General features: G+C 36.8%; 2 protein-coding genes across 8 annotated transcripts in view; one reads left to right on the top strand and one right to left on the bottom strand.

Moving 5' to 3' along the window:
* The window catches only part of ABI2 (abl interactor 2), a 71,905-nt gene that overhangs the window by 37,699 nt on the left and 14,962 nt on the right, over positions 1 to 19,244 (top strand). For 2 of the 7 annotated variants that reach the window (XM_034065408.1, XM_034065406.1), the window contains exons 3-7: positions 1,856 to 2,032; positions 12,154 to 12,251; positions 13,039 to 13,185; positions 14,207 to 14,328; positions 17,904 to 18,062. In XM_034065408.1, coding sequence (XP_033921299.1) covers positions 1,856 to 2,032; positions 12,154 to 12,251; positions 13,039 to 13,185; positions 14,207 to 14,328; positions 17,904 to 18,062 — 703 coding nt within the window. Of the gene's footprint in view, positions 1 to 1,855; positions 2,033 to 12,153; positions 12,252 to 13,038; positions 13,186 to 14,203; positions 14,329 to 17,903; positions 18,063 to 19,244 lie in introns of all 7 variants that reach the window. The other 5 variants (XM_034065405.1, XM_034065407.1, XM_034065409.1 and 2 more) reach the window with 3 other exon arrangements.
* RAPH1 (Ras association (RalGDS/AF-6) and pleckstrin homology domains 1) overlaps positions 17,935 to 19,244 on the bottom strand; it is a 108,809-nt gene continuing 107,499 nt past the window's right edge. The window contains exon 18 of the transcript XR_004549902.1: positions 17,935 to 18,210. The gene's annotated coding sequence lies outside the window, so the exon portion shown is untranslated. The remainder of the gene's footprint in view (positions 18,211 to 19,244) is intronic.

Genomic DNA, 19,244 nt, shown 5'->3' with positions numbered 1-19,244 from the left:
ACCAGTTCATCACAGGTAGCTTCAAGAAGGGCTTTGACAAAATTGTTTGGAGAGTGCTTTAGTTGTCAAGTAGTCATAGAAATATGTGTGTTTCTGCAGAGTTTATATATTGGCCAATTCTGTTTGGTTTTTTTTTTTTGTGAGTGTGATGGAGGATGTGTCCCACATAGTTTACTACCCTTATTAAATTTCAAATAATTGCTAAACAATCTTGAACTTTCCATAAAGACTTGCCAACATATTTTGACTTTGAATAATCTACTTTACCATAGCTTTGTTTTAAGAAATATCTATGCAACTTTAGAGGGGAAGCCTTACAGTTCTGGGCAGCTGGTACTAGAGGTGGCAGAAATGTACCTGACAACTGTATTCAGTACATAACTTTAACAAAGTTGCAAGACCCTGAAACTCTGTTGCTAGGAAGTACTGAGTAATCTTGATGGATAGTAATTTAAACTTCCATATAACGTCCTTTGTATTTGTGGAAATTCTTCTCTGGAAAGAATGTGAAGAAATAACTTCTTGGAAGTGGCTTTTTGTTTCTTCAGTTTTTAATATTTGTAGTTCTAAAGGTTATGATGGTTCCATGAAGTAATACAGGGTTTGTTTTGCTTGATTTTAGTATCAGTAGAACAAACAGTAGCGTAAACCCAGTGTAGCCAACCACACTGCCCCAGTCCCTGCCCACAGGAAAAAAAGAAGTGAAAAGAAATGTATGTTGTGAAAGTGAATTCTCCTTTGTTCCTGTTACTTAATTGCTACAGAGCCTGCCTCCTAATTGTGAAAAGTCTTTCTGGTGCCATTCATGTACTCAAGCAGTAACAAGAAATCACGTGAATGTTTAGAAATTCTAATGGTGTGTCCTTTTTTTGGCTAGGATAGAGTTGGTGATTTTTGGCTGTTTTCTTACCTTTTTCTTGCTAGCCTGTAGCTGAAATGTTTGTTCACAACTCTGACAAGTTTCCTATGAGAAAAGCTGCTTTGTGAGCAAAGATTTTTTTTATTTTAAATGATGCAGCAACTCTGTACAACGTGATTGAAGAGATTTTGTTTTTGTGGAAGGAATAAGTAAACATTTTTTTCTAGTCTAGTTACCAGCCAAGATTCAATAACATGTTTTTAGACAATGGATTTTCAGCAGGGCTTTATCTTACACTGGAGATTCTTTGATGGTACTCATAACGTGGAGAAAGGGATTTTTCAGCATTGGCTTTAGACATTCTAAGTGAAGACAGTGGGCTTAACCATTGGCTTCATTGTAGACAAGTCAGTACTGAGCACTCTAAAATCTAATAATTGCTTTGTGATGAGTGATTTGTAATGACTAAAATACCTTATCGATTTGTCTGAGTGAAATTTTGTTCTATCACATGACTACCAGTCCTAGTATAGCAAACTGGTTTACAGTGTAAGAAAACCTACTTATGATTTGTTTTTCAGGTCACAGAAGTTAAGTTTTGGGAAGGTATCCTTAAACTTCATCTAGTTGGAGCCTATTTCAAGACAAGCTTAGAGAGTATTTGTAAAATTAAAAAGGATAATTTAAGGAATCGTATAAAACTGTGTCAGTAAATTGATGGGAACTACCAGGGATGGAAGGGAGAAGAAATTTTGCTGAACTGTAAAGAGTTACAGTAACAGAGAAACCAAAGAACCCATAGCTGTTAGTGTGGGTATAGAGGTGGCAAGTTCAAGAGTAAATTGAACAAAGATGATGGAATCAAGAATACGTAGTGATGTGTTTAGCACAGTGTACAGGGATCTTCAAAACATTAGAATTAATTCAGTTTTCTTTTATACTGACTCTGTATTCAAATGCATACCACTGTTAGTAAATACACTGCGTCTTTTGTAGACGGTGGACATTCACAAAGAAAAAGTTGCTAGAAGAGAAATTGGTATCTTGACTACAAACAAAAACACCTCAAGAACTCACAAAATCATTGCACCAGCTAACTTGGAGCGACCAGTTCGCTACATCAGGAAACCTATTGATTATACAATTCTAGATGATATTGGACATGGAGTGAAGGTAGGTGATATTGTTAAAACAGCCAAACTGCAAATACATTGTCTTTGTATATTTTCAAAATAACTTGCTATTTTTTGTAGTAATACACCAGTTTCTCTTTGCTTGGCCAGTGTGTCTATAAGCGTAAGAGGAGTCCTGTCCAATTTGCAGTTGCTTCTTCTTGTTCCCTTGTCCCAGTGTTTCTAAATCTTGCAAGCCTACTGAACCTTATTTCTGAGGATATTTGAGACTATGGGTCTCACCTTCTGAAATGGTTCTGAATGCCTACTTGTGTGATGCTGTTATTTATTTTTTTTGATCAGTTGCCAGGGATATACCTGGGGACTGAAAGGGTAATGACCATCAGTTTCCTGCCTGAATTAGCACCACAAACTATGATCCAGCTGTAATTGCCACTGGTTTACTTTGAAGCTCACCTGAAAAAAAAGGGTTTGCGTGAGAAGTATTATGGGCTGCCTTTTCTTTCTTCTGTCAGTCAGTGATACCCGTATCCTGTGATACGCTTTGTTAAAGTGAGTGCTCTACAACTTTAGTGCCATATGGGGTTTCAGAATGGGAATACTGCTGCCAAGTTTGAAGCCAGCTGGTTTTCTCTTTTAAGACTAGGAAAAAAGGAGGCATTTCAGGGCAAAGATCAGACTGAGACACAACTGGTGGCTGTTGTACGCAGGTGTTAGATCAGTGTACACAACAGCAGTAATATCATGTGTGAAATTATTTATGCTCATTTTTAAAAGCTCATCCTGAATGTAAACAGTCTTAGCAGGTCTTAGCAGGTGTGAGCTCATTGTTAACCTGTGCTGCCAGGAAAACATATATGGAAAAGAGGACACTGACAGTGTTAAAGTTCCAGGAGAAGAAAGGTAAATAATATAAAGCAGTGTCATTTTCACATGAAAAACTAACAAATTTGTAAACTTGCTAAGTACTAGTAAGGTAAGGTGCTTCTTCCAGAATTTCTTTTGCTTGACACCTAACTGCATTAGGTTACCTATGTTGTTCCATTTGAACTGTCTGCTTGGATAGCTATATAAATGGCAAAGATTGTTTAACCAAACTCTTAAAATTCAAATTCTGAACAGTCCGATTTAAATATCTTTGTCAAGCAATTTTTCTCAAAGTCTTTCAGCATCCTGCTCTTTAACAGAAAGTCTTTCTTCCCCATTTCCTACTAAAAGAGTCAATCTCAGTTTGTAACTTTAAACAGATTTTAAAAAGACAAGTGACTTTTCAAGCTTGCTTTGGAAGACCAAACCAACAAACCCCAGCATTAACTACAGCTTTCACCCAGAAATTATTACGAGTCTTGTGTTAAAATCTACTGCTAATTCTTGCAAATTTTTGAATTTATGCAGGTCAGCAGAACTCGTTCTGGATGTGGATGAAGCATATTAACATTGCAGGATTACTGTTGCTAATATTTTAATGATCACTTTTGTTTCAAGGAGATTGTTTTAGAACTCATTAAAGAATAGTTTTTAATTGGTCAGCAACACAATCTTATTTAGCACAGGCTTTAAACCATTATAACTGGTATCCCACTTACTTCAGTGTAGCAGAACAGTACTCACTGATGCAGTGAGGTATATTCTGAAAGAACATAGTTCATCAAATGGATGATGAGTCAAATGTGTATTTGCATCCATTCTTATGCTTGTGGAATGCTGAAAACATTTTACAAATTTTATTTACAATGTACTGTATTTATCAAGAAAATGAAAAGTATTGTGTACTTGTGAAACAATAAGTGGAAAACTTGAAATCATGCTATCCTTAAGATACATAGATCAATCAGGTTAATCCTCTCTTCAGCACAGAAGAAAGAAACATTTTATTGCTGATGGGAGGAAGTGGCCAGTTGTGCTTACGAACCTGTTTTTGTTGTGCTTGGCCAAGAAATCCAGTCTACCATGTTGAGAGAAGTAGTATAGGCACTGGAGCACCTATTCCTTCTATTCAGAAATTCAAAGCATCTTCAGGAAGAGGTGCTTTACCATATGTGTTTTTTAGAGGTGAGAATTTAAGTGCCACTATCGTTCCAGAAGTCTCTCCTCATCTTCCCCCTCTAAGCTACAATGCTGCAGGAATCTGAAGATCTCTCTAAAAGAGATTTGATTTTAAAGTTTTTTGAATGTTTGAGTTACAAAGTCTTCAGAGCTCTTTAGTCAAGAGGATGAGGGGGAAAAAGGAAAAGAAGATCCATTCAAAGTGGTGTGTATTAAGGTACTATAATTATCAGGGAATGCTATTGAGGAAAAGGTCATGGACTCTCTTATGTAACTGGCCACTCTGGCCAGTACAGGGGGACCTGGTTTTCCCATGTAACTGTATGAAGCAGAGACTGTTTTGGTTAATAGAGCCATAGAACTTTGAAGTCAAAGACAGGAGATTTTTCTAGTAAATCAGATTGTTTGTTTCTTTTTTAATACATTAGGGTCTGTTCTAAGTGGATGAAAGAGAGTAGTCACTCTGGATGCTCTGCTGTTGAGATTCTGCATATTTCTTTTTTTTACAAAAATAGTACATTCAGATTAGCTGAACTGAAAAGAGATCAAATCACATTGAAATGGAAAGAGTAGTTATTTCTGAAAAAAAATTATTGTGCGGAAAGAAGAGTAGATACATGCCAATAAGGCGTAGAACTCTGTCAAAAAGCTAGCACTTAGGCTTTAAAATAAGATTTAGCTGTTGATAAATGTTTTAAAATACAGCTTAGAAAATACTGGTATGTGGTGCAGTATCCATATAGAGTGCTGTACTTCTTACAAGACATAATGATTTGCTCTTGTCATTTGTTCAAGAGAGATGTCATGACATTAGGTTAAGAGTTAACTAACAACATTGTCTAGGAAAGAAATACTAGCTGAGAAAGGAAATAGTATCTTAATATTCTAGAGGCTGTTGTAAATATATTAATACATGTAACCGTTTAAATGAGCTCAGAGTATTGATAAGGCTATTCTTTGACAGCTCAAATAATTTAATCTCTAAAGCTAATCCATCTAGATCTCATAATTCCTTCTGAAAGAAGCTGTCATTTTGTTAGCACTGTAACAACTTGCATAAACATTGTACAATCAGAGCATTAATTTTAAGGTGTTAACGTAAAAGCCTAGTGATCAATGTATGTTAAAAGTTTCAGCTTGAAAATCTTTTTGTTCATGACACATTCTGCTTTAATCACTCTTTCTATGATCTACTGATACATTATTTTGTTAATGCTGAATGCTTAACTTTTTTCTTTCTTTTTCCTTTCTCTTCATATCCTGAAGTTCCAACTAACCTTTCAATGCTTTTTTTTCCTTACCTCTTTTATTTGCTCCATTTATGCATTAAGTGGTTGCTTAGATTTAAGGTAAGAAACCCCAGGGCTGGATTTCCATTCTTATTCTTCTGAGATTATTACACACGGGGAGATGATTAACATGAATGTTACTGGATTGTTTAAAACAACACCCACTCTCTCTCCTGTCTGTCAGACCTTCTGTTGAATGATTTCATTGCAGATAAACATTTTGTGATATAAATCGGTGTGTTTATGTAAGGAAGCTAATACAGTTAATTTGAAAAGATTTGTGGCAAAATATTAACTGTCTTCAGCATACCTACTAGATGATTTACAAGGGGAGAATGTTGTGCTAATCTTGTATAGATGAAAAGGTGCAGTTAATTAGGCAGCTGAATATGAGCCTCCCCCTGTGTAATATTCTTTTTATCCTATATGCGGTGTAAGGTATGATTTGATTCGGATTAATGTTTCAGTGTGAGATTGCTCAGATAATGGGCTCCAGAGGTCTGTAACAAATTCAAATCTGTGTTATTTTTTAAAGTTGCAGTATCCTTATTTTTTTTTTTCAGAAACTGCTAGCACTGTTTAAATCCTGAGATGCATTCATATGTAGAAATTTGCACAGATTTGATAGTTGTGCAAAATATAAATCCTAAACAACAAGCTACGTGATACATATTAGTTGAGTATTGAATGAATAGTACATCAAAGAACCCAGAGTGATATAAAATTCTCAAGGACTGTAAAAAGGTTTAAATGCTAATAGCCTTAGGAGCTGCAGAAGTAGCAATAAGAAGCATCAAATCAATTAGACAAGCAGTTAAATGATGTTACATGATACTGTGTTGGAGTTCATAGCACATTACTTGATAGGTCTTAACCTTCATTGGGTATTGAGAAATCTTTTTTTTTCCTGAAGTGCTACTGGTTTGGGAAAAGAGGGAATGAAAGTTTTTTGGTAGCAGCCTACTACAGTTTTAAAGAGGGAACTGTATTTAAGTACACAGAATACTTACATGTAGTATGAGTATATTAATTAAATGACGTTCCAAGTTAATGTGAAATATTTTTCATTACTAAGTGTTTTCCATGACTGGAAAAAACTGAAAGAAAATCCTGAATATTCCTGAGAAGACTGCCTGTAAAGCCAGGTATTACTGTAGGTATCCCAGTGATGTCCTGATGGAATTGGCCAGGTGGTGCTTTTAGTAATGTATTTAAGTCTGTGTAGTACATCCGATTACAATGGAAAATGTTTAATAAATGACAGATTTCTTGCATGTCATTTGAAATACATTTTTACATAAGTGTGTGAGGTATGGTATTTCAAGTCACATAGTGTTTAAATGCTTTTTATTTGAGAATTGCAAAATCTTCTCCCTGGCTCTTTCTGTCTGTATCCACACGAAATGGATACATCTAATGCTGAAGATGGCTTATTCTGGGCACAGTTCATATTGGATGACCGTTTTCCTAGTAATCATTAAACAATTTGTAAACTCAGCTGTTTTTTTGTTGCACTTTGCAATTTCAGTTATAAACAAGTAATGACCATCCTAAAAATAAATTTATATATAATTATGGATTTTATGTGAGGTACTGTATCAGTTAATCTCATCTGCCATGTTGATAAGGGCCTTTAGCTTTTCAGAGAAAGTGATTTTTTTCTATTTATGAGTTTGGAATGAAAATAACATTTTTTGTTATAATGCAAGTTAAAATGTTTCTTTGTTTTCACTAGAGTGAATCTGATCAGAAATTTGATTTGGGAAATCACAACACATCAATCAACTCATTGCCAAAACGTGAGGGTTTAAAAAAAGAATAGTCAAAAAGCAGCATAGCTTCTGTTAGTGGACATTAGCTACTAGTTAAATCTCTAGAGCTGCTGTTCATTGGCGTGAGAGATGAAAGCTAAAAGACAGCTACTAATGCTAGTTCCATGTGAAAAATAATTTTACTTATGAGAGATTGGATATGACATGTTCAGCCTGCATTATTTTTCATGGCTGCAAAGAGCACTTCGTCAACAGTTGCAATAGTAAACTGATTGACTGTAGCAGGGCTAACTGTGCTTGTGTCTGGGTAGGTTAAACTTAAAACAGATTTTGAAGAAAATGTCAATTAGAATTCAAAGGAATATCTGTAGCATCTGCTGTCAGCAAATCAATTGAAGATTACGTTGTTTAAACCTTTTTGATTTGCCAAACTTGGTTCTTCAGTTACTTTACATAGGTGGATGTGGTGAAAACAAGTTAATTCACTTGCTGAAGCTGCAGCTTATGGTCATTTCCCAAGACAGGGTTGCAATTTAGACATTCATATCAGCGGACAAACATATGGTTTAATTAGATATGCAGAGTAAGTATTCAAGTGTCTGAGCACAGCCTGAAAGGGAATTTACTTTGAGGTAGCACATAATGGGTCAAAAATCTGTGCCTCCTTTCTGTAGTGTTAATAAGATAAAGTGAGGTTTCAGAAGGTAGGTTTCATTCAGCCTTAGGTTGTTTTTGCTGGAGTCAGATCTCAAGTTGCTCAAGAAGGTTGGGTAGCTGCTAGAAGTTTCTAAATATGATCCATGGAACATCACTGATGGGACACTTTTTCTTACCAGATTTTGAGTAAAACATGATTCTTTTGACATACTGAAAGTTCTAGAAAATCCAGTATGACAGTAAAGCACCACTTAAAAATTTCTAGGCTGAGCCTGATTTTGGCTTTAGAAAGTAGCTCCTTCTGAGATTTGAGTGTGTGGAATAGGTGATATTCAGGATTTTCGGGGGGTGGGGTGGTGTGTGCCGTGTGGCAGTGAGGGGAACCAAAACAAAAAAAAACCCCAACCCCCAAAAAGGACAATCAACAAAACCTAATAACATACCAAAACACTTTGTTTTGGTAATTGGACTGCCAATTAGATGTTCTTCAGAAGAGTAAAACCCGTGGATTGAAATCTTTGTTACAGGTAAGTGCCTTGCAGCCATGTAAATACACAGTGCTTTGGTGCAAACAGTTTTTGTAGGTTTTGCACCTCTGATGAGCAGCTCTTGCATCTGTCCAACTGTGTGTTTCTGCATTGCTTGTTCAGTGAATTTTTTTGCTCATGAAAATGTTCCTAAGAACTTAATTGAATGAACTGCAGAGTTTTTCAGTGTTGTTTATTTCACTACAAATTTCTTATACAGTGGAGTGCTAAAGAAGCTTAATCTCTTAACTGTTTCTAAAAATATAACTATGGATGAAACTCAGTCATATGTAGCACCTTAAGAAGGTGATTTAATCACTGGGATCTATGGAAAAACTAGTTGCCAAAAATAAAAATTGGACAAATAAGTCTTATTTATTACAATTTTCTAAGGGCTCTAGTCAGTCCTGTATTGCATCTTAAAGTCATCAGATGTCACCTTTCTAAACTGACAATGTAGATTAGTAGAGAAAATACTGGATGAAATACTATTGTATCCTTTTTAAACAGTGGTCCATAGTTGGTAATATTTTCTAATTCCTTGCTTCCATGAGAAGAGGAAAAAAAAAAGGAAAAATCTGTGCATGTGTTCTGTGTATACCCCATGTGCTACTTGCTGTTCACAGGGTTGTCTTCCCATTTTTAGAACAGTCAGCTACCATTTTTTTTTCTTTTTTTTTAGTGAGCATTGTGCCCAAATCATTACCACTGTCTTAATTTTTTCTTTTTTTTAGCACAGTGGTTAGCTCTTTTGGCAGCTGTGAGCAGAAGCAGAGATAATCCTTTGTGTTTCTGGTTGCCGGCTCTTATTTTGCCACACAGTTCCCTAAAAGAATTTTCAAGCTTCAGCTACACACCAGCGATAGATCTGTGGGGTCCTGCAACCCAGCCACCAGCAGACAGATGTGTTCTTCTGCTTTCACCCTCTACTTAAACCAGTTGTATCTAGGTAGTTTCAGCTAAGCAGAGCCAGGGGAAATGTGGTCAGAAACTGGGTGACTTCTGGCAAATTCCACTGTACTCCAGAAAAAGGATTTTGGAAACTTGAGAACAAATGCAAATATGACCTGAGTTCTGGTGGTTGCTTTGGATTTGTAAGAGGGATGTGTGTGGGTGAGAATTTGTGTATGGAAATGATCTTCACAATCATACGTGCAAAACAGAAAAGGTGATAGAGTAAAATTTTGCAAGAGGGGGGCATTAATGGCTTTTCTCTGCCGTCTCCCCTCTGCCCTCTCTTCCCCTTTTTTCCCTCTCCTAGTAGAAGTTGTCGTAGAAGGGGACAGCTGGAATTGTGACAGTGTTTGTATCTCAACTGAAGTTGCAACTCTGTAGTTTTAAATTTTATTTTACTTTCTTCAAGGCAGTCTGTAAGCTTTCTTAGTGGTTTGTATGGTATTATTTCCACAGATCTGCCCAGAACGGTTGGAAAAATGTTATAATCTTTATTTCTCTTCTATGGTTATTTGGCCATAAGTCAAAGGGGAAGTTACAGTAGCTGATCTTAAAGCCATTGGTGATGTCAGATTTGATGACAGCCCTGTAAACTTGGTCTTCCAACATTTTGATTTCAGTGTTGGAAAGTCACAGAGTCTGAAACTAAGTTTGCTGTCAGTGCATTTCCCCATCTTTCATTTTAGTCTTTCTTAAGGATGGCTGCTTTGTGGCTGTAGTTTCTTGGCTAAAATAGGATCCACTTCTTCTGTGGCTGTATTTTCTAAAGCTTACTTCTCATCCTTTGTCAAGGGTATGTTTATTTGCAGTGTTAATGAAAGTAGCTAGCTGTCACTGGAGTCATGTGTTTGGCAAAGTATTACTTTACTGTATACTGTGTGATGCCGCTACATTCTCCACTTCTACTGTCCTTTATGTGTGGTTCTAGCCCAGTGGAAGCCTGAAACATCATTTTTGTTCCTGCAGTGATTGTATATGAATAATTAGCCTTTATGGTTAAATATATGGAAACTTACATCAACTGTAAAGTGTTAGCTAGTGGTTACCTCACCTGGTCAGAAAGAATAGGTTTGAAACACCTAAATGGACTTTTCAGGGGCATGCAGATTGGTTGACATTTGCTGTCATCTGAAAACTTTCAAAACCCCTGCCCCTGTAGGCTTAATAGGCAGTTTGAAATACAGCAAGAGACGGTGCTATTAAGGTGTTTTTTTTGGGGCAACTCAGATAGGTGGGTGAGTAAAACAGGCATCTTATTAAAAAGGAAGTACAGGGGTGCTGCAACTTTAAAAAAAAATCTAATTTTGTGCTGTTTCTTAATGTTCCGTGTATAGAATAAAATATTTTACACTTACCCTCCTCCCTTCAAGTAGTTGTAGTTCAGTGCTTACCTCATCCCCCACTTGAATTAACTTTAGATTTCTTGTTGCTTAGAGTTGGCTTAAAGGACTTTATAAGACTATGCAAAATAATGTTTTAAATTGACATTACAAAGTATTATTGCACAACTAAATCCAAACATCTGTTTTTTGAATCTGACAAAAGAAACCCAAACCCAACAAACAACTTCCAGTGCTTGATTTTCTTTTCTTCCCAGCAGATTGAAAATGTAATAGCACTGGGATTATCTAGAGCCGGGGAATTGAGTTTCAGTGCATTAGAATATTGAATATGTTACTCTACACTGTTGGCAATATTTATGAATTCACAAATCTCAACATTGTCAGGGTTTTAAATGAGTTGTTATAGTCAAATTTTAAAGGAGTAATTTGCCTTTACTGATGTTTGCAAATACTCTTAATGCCTTCGTCTCTGTTTCTTTTTATACATGGGAGGGTAGGGGTAGTAGGCAAGACTTACATTTTGGAAATAAGAAACACTGTGAAATAAAGCATTACAGAACAACAGCAAAAGGGATGTAAGGATGCTTAGTTAGGTCTGTTGAATATCCCTCTGTCTGAGCATTTGTTTGAGCATTCATAAATCACAGCTGTTTAACAGAGTTGTAGGAAGACTGTGTATTGATTTCTGTAAGGGTGTATGCATTGAGAGAATTATGCTTGGCTGGCATAAGCAAAATGCCTACACTGGTAACAATTGTTTAGAATTCCTATACTGGTCAATCAGCCAGAAATGCAGATGAGTTTTTAAAGTAAGCTAGAGTAAATTCTTTTATATAAAAGTTACTTTGTCAGTATTTTACCCTGAAAGAGGGGGAGTGGGCAACCACAGTTACATCACATCACTGCTAAATATTCTTCTCCCCATCTGTTTATTTATCAATTCTTAGAGAGTAAATTGCTACAGATATGGTGGAGGGAAAATTACATATTTTTATTTTTCTCCATATAGATTTCTCTCTAGGTTTACATATACATAAATAATATTTACAATAAATATTATCTTTAAAAATTATACTGTGAAAACATTGAGCCAGTAATGGATCATATTTGGAGATTACTTTGACCCTTACATATTTGTATGGATTATATTGAGTTGTCACCTGTCAGATAAACCTTAGTATTTTTAAAGAGTATTCAAAAATACTTTTGCAAACCTACCATTCAGTAATGCAAACTGAAATAGCTGTCGTTATCTCAAAAGGTGACTGGGGGGTTTAACCACGTTAGATACAGTGTCTATATTGTTAGTGCTTTAATGTTTATATGACAGCCTAAAGGCAAATTCACTCTTTGTACATACAATTTTTTAAACCCCCATATAATAAAGAGTCCTTTGAGCACAACTCTTGATTTCTAGCAGAGTGGAAATTGCATATAAAATGCATGGCCTCTCAATTTTTTTTGTTCATTTCAACTTTTCCCTACTTAATTGCTAAAGGCATCTCAGTGTCTTTCCCCCTATAAGCTTGAGCTTAGTGAAGGCTGTTTTTTTTCTCCTCATTCTTTTGTGCAGGTCAGCACACAGAATATGAAGATGGGTGGGCTGCCTCGTACAACCCCACCCACCCAGAAGCCACCAAGTCCACCGATGTCAGGAAAAGGAACTATTGGGTAAGTGCAGTTACCAAATCTATAAACGATTTTGGTGAACAAGAGGGGGGAAAAAGGGAAGATTCTTTCTTTTCCTGTGGTGTGGGGTTTGTTTGGGTATTTTTGTTTGGGTTTGCTTTTTTGTTTTTGTTTGTTTTGACCATCCACAAAGGTCAAGAGGTGTATGTTCTCATTCTCTTTACACTGATCGTGTCTCGTGTCAGTCACCATGTTTCTGTCAGAAGACAGCGGGCATCATTACTTTCCCAACAGGAACTTCTTTATCATTGCAGAACACTTACAACTATGTGCTTTAGAGTAAAAAATCAGTAACTGTGTGGCTTTGACAGATGGTGCTAAACAACTGGAAAATTAGTATGTGGCACTGTTCATTAATTATTTATGCTGTGTGTGATGAAAGTGCTTTCCTGTTAAGTCTGTGAACTTGACTTTGACCTTAGGAAAATGTGTTATAACTGGGATAAATGCAGTCTGTTGGTATGTTACTATGTATATATGTACAAACTGTAGTGTTTTATTTTAAAACAATATATGGATTACTTTTAAAACACGAATGGGATGTGCAACACAGAGTTTATTATTAGGAAGCTTGAAGTACATGCAGAAATCCTTAATTGTTTTTTCTCATCCTATGAAGTGGATACAACAAACTTGCAGGAAAACATTTTTTTTCTTTCATTAGCTCTTACTACTGATTAGTATGTAGCTGTCTTTTTAAGAATGAAAAATCTATAGGTTTGTCTGTATTATTTTAATTTGCTTCTGATATGTGCTTGTCCTTGGGCAGGCGTCACTCTCCCTATCGTACATTGGAGCCAGTACGTCCTCCAGTGGTACCAAATGACTACGTGCCTAGCCCAACGCGCAATATGGCTCCCTCACAACAGAGCCCTGTTAGAACTGCTTCTGTGAATCAGAGGAATCGCACATACAGGTATTCAGTGTAGTCCTGTACAGTGTGTGGTTAGTATTGTATGAGCACATAGACAATAAAAGCTATGATAAATATCAAATCCATCTGTACCTTTACAGTGAAACCTGCTAATTTACAATATGGACTTGGAACATCATTTGGCATGAGGAGAATGCACTCTAATAAACCCAGAATAGTGAATCATTTTAAGATTGTTCACTTAATCCCCTAGTCACTTTTATTTTAGTGCCATCACTTAGTTACAGTACTTAGTTACTAAAATTGTGATGTTTTTCAAGTGGGTAGATGGTGATATTTTAAGAAATGCTTTCAGAACTGGGAAAAGACTTTGTACACAACTTGCTTTCTACATGTTGAAGGCATGCACAGTATGTTTATGGTCACATTTTTGTTTGAACAGTCTTTGATGTTTATAGATTGAGTAGCTGAAAAAGACCATTGTATTTTGAGGCTATTGCTAACAACAAGCACAGAATAAAGCTGGATTATACTACCAAAGATTCTGCAGAAGGCTAGCATTTTCTGTAGGATAATAAGTTCAGTGATGTGACAGGCCTAAATACTACCCTTGAAATCTTTAAACATCATAAGCACTTGAGGATGGCAAAACAGATGGACTTAAAATATAAGAAAATCCAACTTTTACTTCATTATCTTGAAATTTCCAGATTCTTGTAGTCTCATATGAAAGCACACAAATCAGGGTCTAAACAGTCTACATGTTTTATGCATTATAGGAAAAAGGTCTGTCTTTGCTTAGTAGAGTTTAACAATAGTGGAATGCTGTGCTGTGGAACAAGTTTGCAAAAGTTTTTCATTTTTGGGCTGGTTCAGTAACTGAAAAAACTGTCGTATTGTAGTCAAAGTGCAGAGTTTTAGGAAAACTAAGCTTTATATAGGTCTATATCATCCTTGTTTCTTTTCTCATTTTTCCTGTTACTTCTCTGAATTAGTAAGGTGCTATATGAGGGATACACAGCAGCATATTCATACCATGGGTTATTTTGGTTTCTTACAGCAGCAGTGGGAGTAGTGGAGGAAGCCATCCAAGTAGTCGGAGCAGCAGTCGAGAGAACAGTGGAAGTGGAAGTGTGGGTGTTCCAATTGCTGTTCCTACACCATCTCCTCCTAGTGTCTATCCAGGTAAGGGGAAACTTACTGTTCCTCTTTCTGACTCTGCGTTAACCTTTAGCTTTTGCAAGTCTCCTGAACCCCAAGGGAAGTCTCAAAGTTCATTATCCAGAAATATGTAAGCCTTGAAAATTGCTTGCTATTGAGTTTGAATCAAATAATATCTTTTTTGGTAGTGTCTGATGTGCTCCTATGCTTGTTTCATATATTATATATGTTAATTTGTTTATCACTTTTTTTTTGCCTGGCTGCCTACATGTAACTAGGTAGGGCACAACTACTTTTTTAGTAGGCTGGGGGAAACTTCTCCCTTGTCCTTTTAAGCAAATACATGTTTCTTTCACTGGCTGTGCAGATACATAGAAGCATGTTTTTAGAAAATTAGATGAAGTGAGAGGCAGGCACAGAGTAAATCTTTGGTACATTAGTGCAAGCCATAGTTGTCACAAAAAGATACTTGTTCAATGTAATTGCCACAGTCTTTCCAGAAATAGGAAGTGACATTAGTACTGTTCTTCCTTTGCTCAGTCCTTTAAGTGAAGTGCATAGTTGGTTTGCAGCATAATCTGAGATACATGATGCTACTGAAACAAAGAACTGGACATATTTGGCTTTCCTCTTCTCTGTATTAGCTAATTTATGCAAAGCTAAAGCCAGCCATGTTGCTGATAGAAGCATAAATAGCAAGGTGTAAAAGCATCTTTCAGAAGTGATGGCTTTCAGTGAGAAGTTCTGGGTTGTTCCCTTCAGACCTGTAAAGAAGTGGATTTGCTTGACCCTCATTTACTGTCTACATAGGAATGAGCCTTTTTTTAACAGCTCCGTTTTTCTCTCATCTCCTCATGCATTCTAAAATACTATGCATCTAATAAAGAGCTAACACTGAATAGTCAGCAGCTTTCTCTAATCCTTGCTAACATATCTCCTTATTAACTCCACCTCTTCCTCCTCTCTTCACGTAGCCCCTGCTGGCTCGGCTGGCACTGCTCCCCTTCCTGCTACCTCTGCTCCTGCCCCCACTCCTCCTGCTCCTGCCCCTTCCTCTGCTGCCCCAGATGCTGCTGCTGCTGCAGGAGCTCAGCCCCTTGCTGATGGCTTCACCTCTCCAACTCCCCCTGCTGTTTCTTCCACACCCTCTACAGGTGAGTGTCTGCTCCAGCTGGTGGGCAGAGGAACCCAGATGTGATCACGCTCCAAGGCTTTTCAAAGTTACTTCGGAAGCAGTGACCTTTTTTAAATTATGTTTTAAAATATAATTAGAAAATATCTGCTAATACCCAGTTATAAGGTAATGGCTACAGCAAACAATTCAAGGTGTGCTAGTTTTATAAAAGAGCAATAATTTTTCATTTTATTATTTTTACATGTATATAATTAATTATTACAATTTTATTACAGTATGGATAGTGAGACTCTCATAGAATAATTATGCTGGGGGAACCAGCACTGATAGTTTTGGGTCTGATTGTTCTTTCAGTGATAGAATAAAAAAAAGCGCATCTAACAAAGTATAATTTGTATGACTTTTCTCTTCAGTGCTTTCAAATGACAGGTCTTCTTTCAATGAACTGATAAAGGCTTTTTTTATTTTTGTGTTCAGTGTCAGGTCGAATACAATTTTCTATTATGCAGAATAGTGCTAAATTATTTTGTTTTAATACATGGTATGTATGGTGTATATTGCAAATTGCTTTTTTTAATGCTTATGAAATTACCCTGTGCTTTTCCATTTTCTCATATGCTTAAGTTGCAGCATGACTATAAGGCTGTTCAGTATCAGCTTTTGAACAGGGAGTTACACCTGCATTGTAAAGATCTCCTTTAGACAGAAAAATTCATACAGGGCTACCTGCGACATTTGTTACATTGTTATAGTGGAGGCTGATCACAATGGTCTGAATAGGTTTGTGTATTTATTACTGTTGGTGTCTCTTAGAATTTCACCAGGTGCCAGAAGCATTCCTGAAATCGTATTTAGTTTAAGGTGCTGTGACACATATAAAATGGGAATATACTTATGCTAGAATCCATGATTCTGACTAGAAGCTTCCAGACTGTAGTAAATTTTGATATTAGAAGATAATCCTGTTGTCTAAACTACTTCCATGATTAGATGATGAGCTGTCATGTGGGCCCTTAGTCAGTTTTCCATTTTTGATGTACTGTCAATATTCTACTTAAGCCATAATGCCTCTGTATTTTTAATCAAAATCAAGCAGAGATTAATATTTTAATGGCTATAAATTCATATTCACAATCCCTAAGAGAAATTTCTGGTTACTTACTGTTTCTAAGATCTTTTCTTGCCCTGTGCTTGTGAGGGTGCTTGCATGGCTCCTCTAAAAAAAGTGTTTGAAGAGACTGGATAGTTTACCATCTATGAAGTTGTAGGTTTTGGTTCTTAAGGATCTCTTATGCCTCTTTCTTCTCTCCTCACATCATTCTAATCACCACCAATTTTTACCAGTGCATTAAGAAACAGGGAGACAGACTGTAAAATGTGCATTTTTGGGGATGTATCCATGCAAAGCAGGAAGAATGTGAATTTTTTGCATTTGCTCTTAGGAGCAAGTAACAGAGCAGCAAGCAACTTGCATTTTATTTACTGACCTAGTGTGAGGCTTTGTGAAGGAATCCAAGCAGAGTGGAGAAAACAGTGCAGGTTTTTTAAAAAAATGCCCATTTCTTTGTTCTGCTGCCCTGTTAACTCCCCTCCGTGCAGTTCTCCTCGGCCACAGTGACCACCCCTTCTCCCATGGTTTCCTTGCATTTCTTCAGAAATTTATTTCTAGCATAGGTGGTGGAAGCAGAATAGTCAGGGAGGGTAATAACCCATATGGCTATAATAAATCCAGTTTATTATATACAGCATATAAGGCAAAGAACTTTATTTGAATACAGAAGAGAGCTTAATGGTGTTGCTTCATTTATTGCTTGCTTAGAATCAGGATCAATTATTTTGATACAGGAAGTGATTGAAATGGAGAGCAAGTTTCTGAGTTGTTTCAATTGACAGCTCCCTGAAAGAAAGGGCCTTTGAGTATTTATTTCATTCTTCAAGGAGTTCCTAACATTCTCTTCTCCCCAGATGACTCTGCATATTTCCTGAATAGCACTAGCATAGTTAGTATTGTGGTTTTTCTGTTGTAGAAGGTAACAGCTTTGAATCTTGGAAATGGCATACAGTTAGTTTGTATGTATATGATGTTTAATTGCTGAACTGCAAAGTGTAACTTTTTTGCAGGTTTATAAATAACTAAATTTGCAAGCAGCTATTAAGATGCATTGTATAGAATGGATAACTGGGAATTATTTTCTTTCGTATTGAAGCTTTGTAGCTTAGACAGCTCTGTATTTGTATTTTATGAGCAGTGCTGATTAGAGGCAGTAGGGAGAGCTGGCTTTTGTGTTGCTATTGAGATATCCGGTGTCCTGTCAGCCTTGCAGTTGAACTGGCTGACAGCTCCTAGGATGCAGATGTCTTAAAAAGACCCAAAAACCTATCCAAGCCTTTGAATCTTGAATGCAAATATAAAAAGGCAGTCATCATTCTTCTCTTTGCTAATACATTTCTCTTTCTAACCTAGGTCACCCAGTTCAGTTCTACAGCATGAACAGACCTGCATCTCGACACACACCCCCAACAATAGGGGGATCTTTGCCATATCGGCGTCCTCCTTCAATCACATCACAGACAAGCCTTCAGAACCAGATGAACGGAGGGCCATTTTATAACCAGAATCCAAGTAAGAAAGTTTTTCTGCTCTGTTGAATTCAACACAGAGGTGAATGGAGAGGCCTTCAGGTCTCTGAAATCTTATCTTCTGTTGCCACTGAAGATTTTGCAGTTAGTCTCGGGTGACTTCCAGTACCTTGCGGGTAGCCATGCCAAAGCTGCAGTCAAAGTACAGAGTGTTCAGCTTCCATTATGCCAAGCAGTTTAAAACAATGCTGGCTTTGCCAGATAAATTACTTTTGATCTCACAGTCACTATCAGAGAAGCTTAAATCCTTTACTACACCATGTGCCACATATCTGCTTTGTGGATGGATGGGTATTTGACATTGCACCAGAACACTGATTCTTCATTAATCAGTCTTTATTTTGTATGCTTTTTCATTCTGATTAATGGTCAGTTCAAGAAATTGCATTTGTTATACAAGGGTAAGCATTAGACACCTTGGAGTCATCATGGTGTTTGGTATGGGATACAAAGGAGCTGTGTTATCTGTTAAGTCTACAGGTGATGTTATTTTAATAGACAACCTGTCTTAAAAAGCAGTATGAGATAGTAACAAGGAATGGCATGTCTGTGTGGCAGGCATAACACAGTAGCTTTTTATCTAAGCAGTCCTTTTCCTGTGCTTCTGAAGTGACATGAAGGTTTCAATACTAGAGTAAGGGAGACTATTTTTTAACAAAGCTGCTGAAAGATGCAGAGAGTATACTGAAGGTTCCTTGTTAAGAAATCACCCATTACCAGCAAGGTTGTATGTTGACTTGGAAGTACCACAGTGCATTTATGTTTTGTGGTGGTGGTTTTTAGTGGTTTGGTTTGGTTTTGTGTGGGTGCATTTATTTGGGTTTTTGTTTGTTTGGGGTTGTTGTTTGGTTGGTTTGGTTTTGGTTTGTTGTTTTTTTTTCCCCCCTTTGTTTAGATTTGTTTTTTTTAATTGATCACTGAATTTAGAATTAGGTCAAATGCAGCAATCTGCATTTAAAAGATTTGATCAGGCTCAAATGTTACTGCTTATGAATTATCCTGCCGTGTTTGTGCATGACATGACAAGGAAATGGATGGTCCTGTTGGGGACAGAGGGGTGGAGGAGGGTATATAACTAAATTGCAGCCCAGTTGCCTGAAGTACATGGTGGTGTTAATCATGTTATGTGCATATTGAAGGCAGTAGGGGAACAGGCAAGAAGGAA

Source organism: Melopsittacus undulatus, chromosome 8 (assembly GCF_012275295.1).
Source record: "Melopsittacus undulatus isolate bMelUnd1 chromosome 8, bMelUnd1.mat.Z, whole genome shotgun sequence".
In the NCBI taxonomy this organism is placed as follows: domain Eukaryota; kingdom Metazoa; phylum Chordata; class Aves; order Psittaciformes; family Psittaculidae; genus Melopsittacus; species Melopsittacus undulatus.
This window is presented reverse-complemented; position numbering and strand designations above follow the sequence as displayed.